At 47.5% G+C, this 2,987-nt stretch overlaps 1 protein-coding gene across 1 annotated transcript in view; it reads right to left on the bottom strand.

Annotated features, from left to right (window-relative positions):
- Nucleotides 1-2,304: 2,304 nt before the first annotated feature.
- Nucleotides 2,305-2,987, bottom strand: part of LOC105525206 (chromosome unknown open reading frame, human C8orf86) — a 19,907-nt gene continuing 19,224 nt past the window's right edge. The window contains 1 exon segment of the mRNA XM_011960752.1: nucleotides 2,305-2,557. Within this exon segment, the coding sequence (XP_011816142.1) occupies nucleotides 2,305-2,557 (253 nt within the window).

Below are 2,987 nucleotides of genomic sequence, written 5' to 3'. Positions count from 1 at the left end.
AATGGGTACCTAGTCTCTTGGCTGTCGAAGGCAGAGGCAATGTGATTCAGGGAGGAGGATATAGCACAGTGAGACTGGGGAAAAGAAAAAAATACCCAAAAAACAAAAAGCCTGAGTACAGAAAGGATTCCTTTGGAGAGGAGGGCCTGGCGGGGAACTGCAACCTTACCCCCTGAGACTGCGGCTCAGAAACTCAGCCTGGAGGTTCAGTGAACCCGTTAGTAACATGAACTTGGTCACTGTATTTCTCAGCCCGAGCTCATGCATTATTTACCTGGCGTAAGTAAACCTGCTTCTCCCATGGTTGCTGAGGAAACCACTTTGATTTATTGAGTTCTGTTCTACTCTCCAGTGAAAAATGCTGCAGGGTGGAAAGAAGGAAGGGGGCCACTACTGGATCTCAGGGGCTCAGGGTGTGGAACAGTAAACGGGAGTCCTCACTTTTCCCTGGGAAGGGACCGACTAGGAAAGAATGCAGATTCCAGTGCTGGGAGCTCCAAGGTTGCCATTTCCTGCTTCTCTGAGTATCCCTTTTCTCTATAACACATCCTCCAGGAAGAGTGGGGAAGAGGGAACTAAGGAGAAAGGTGTCCCTTTCCCGAGGCCCCAGTGAAGGCCACTTGCAGCTCTCACTCTGACTGCTTGCAGAGATAGCATCAGTTTGTGCAGGGCAGAGAGGGGAAGGAGTCAGGTTTCCCCAGAGGCTGTTTCCCAGGTGGATCAGCCTGGGGAAGCCAACTCCATAACACAGGTAAAGTGGTCCTATCTGCTCCCAAGCTTGCTGCAGCTCATATCTGGGGAGTTGCCTCATAGACCAGGCAGCTATTATAGCTTAGAAAGGGCTTGGGACCCTGGGCTCAAATCTCAGAGCTTTTATTTATAATTTGAACAAGCTGTATAATCCTTCTGACTCTCAATCCCCCAATGTGTGGAAGATGGATAGTAGTGTCTGCCTTGGAGTGTTTTTGCGAAGACTTCTCAGTGAGTGATCTATGGAACACGTCCATGCCCAGGCATTACAATGTGGGGTGAAGGGTTGCTTGCTTAGACCACCTGTTTCCTTTTCTTGCCAGCAAGATTCAGACATCGTGCCGGGCTCCCTTCCTCCTCTTTACTGCGTATTGATTTTTCCTTTCCTCCCTTTGTTCTATTTGTGGCTCCTCCGGTCCCGCACAATTGCATTATTTCTTCAGAGGCACATTGTATGAGGAGGTCTGTTCATGCCCAGCAGCATCCTGGGCCTTCCTCCATGCCCAGCCGGCCTGGGCTGCTGTCCTCCTGGTCTGTGACCTTGTTGCATTTCCTTCTATAAAATGGCACTGTGTGGAGCCTTTTCCATTCCTTTCAGATTCTTTGCTTTTACTGGAAGGAAGCTGCTGCCTGTCAGGTGAGTGTGGTGATGTCCGCCAGGGTAACACAGACCGAGACATGTCAGCAAGATACTTGCAATGACCCATGCATTTACAAATTCTTTAGGCAATAGCCATAAATTGGTGAATTTTCAATTTTCTTTCTTTTTTTTTTTTCTGATACAGAGTCTCACACTATTGCCCAGGGTGGAGTACAGTGGCACGATCGCGGCTCACTGTAACCTCCGCCTCCCAGGTTCAAGCGATTCTTCTTCCTCAGCCTCCTTAGTAGCTGGGATTACAGGCGCCTGCCACCTCAGCCTCCAAAAGTGCTGGGATTACAGGAGTGAACCACCACGCCTGGCCTCAATTTTCATTTGTAAACCACAATGACATGTTAAAAAAGAAAAAGTTTCCTAGGTATCACTAACATAACTGTTTTTAGCAGCAACTTTCTAGATTTTCTTTGGTTCTCCTGGGGTTATTTTGTTATGTACGGGCTTATGTTTAAGTCTGTACTTAGCTACTATTGAGATTAGACTATAACTGTTAATTACGTCTTTGACATTTCTGCCTTGATATTAGGTGCTAAATGTCCCCAAATGACTTCGTTTCTCTCTACTTAAGCCAGTTCACCTGCTTCAGGCCTCTGTGCATTGTTTTCTCTGAAATGTCCATATGGCCAGAAAACCTATGTGTGTTACTGCGCTGCCTCCAGATCTTCTGACTTCATCCAGAACTGTTCCCATTGGGGCGGATGTTTCAAGCTGGCTTCTTAAAGAGACTTCTGATTTCTTCAAAACTAAATGATAAATCAACAAAGAAAACTCATGCCATCTCACAAATGTTTTTTGGCAGCAGCCACTTTTCAGAGAGGAATAAGAAGGAATTCTTCCATGAGGGAGGGGCCGGGCAAAAGAAGAGCAGACCTAAGAATGTTCTCGGCCAGTGGTTCTTAAACTTCAGCACACATCAGAATCACCTGTGCCCCAGAAAGCATGGCTTGCTTGGCCCACCCCAGGGTTTCTGATTCAGGAGGTCTGGGCGGGGCTGGAGAATGTGCATTTCCAATCAGTTCCCCGGAGATTGTGATGCTTTCTCTGCAGGAGCCACAGTTCAAGCAGAGAGGACTGCAGAGGCTTGAGACAGGAAAGAGTTTGATAGGTTCCAGGACAAGAAAGGAGTCCGGTGTGGCTGGAGGGTAATGACTGAGGGGCTGGAGACGGAGGCAGGTATCACAACATGCAGCGGAGACACAGACACAGATACACACACACACACACACACACACACGATGTTTGAAGTGGGGTGTGCATGCGGGGTTACTTTGCAATTGTTATTTCATTTGATTCTCTTCGCAGTCACCATGCTGTGAACTCGGTGCCTTTGATCTTTGTAAACCACCCCACCCTGCACCTTCCACAGAGTAGATGCTGGCTAAGTTGTATTATGTGCCAGATGCTGTCCTAAGCTCTTTATAAACATGATCTCATTTAATCCTCCTAATGACCCTGTGAAGCAGGAACTGTTATAATCCCATTTTACAGATGAGGAACACTGAGGCATCAGAGAGGTTACATAACTTGCCTGGGGTCACATAACTAGGAAATAACAGCCTGGCTGGTAAGCTCTAGCTGA

This window comes from Colobus angolensis, unplaced genomic scaffold, assembly GCF_000951035.1.
Source record: "Colobus angolensis palliatus isolate OR3802 unplaced genomic scaffold, Cang.pa_1.0 Scaffold52, whole genome shotgun sequence".
NCBI classification, from domain to species: Eukaryota; Metazoa; Chordata; class Mammalia; order Primates; family Cercopithecidae; genus Colobus; species Colobus angolensis.
The sequence above is the reverse complement of the archived record's forward strand: the minus strand, read 5'-3'. Positions and strand labels throughout refer to the sequence as shown.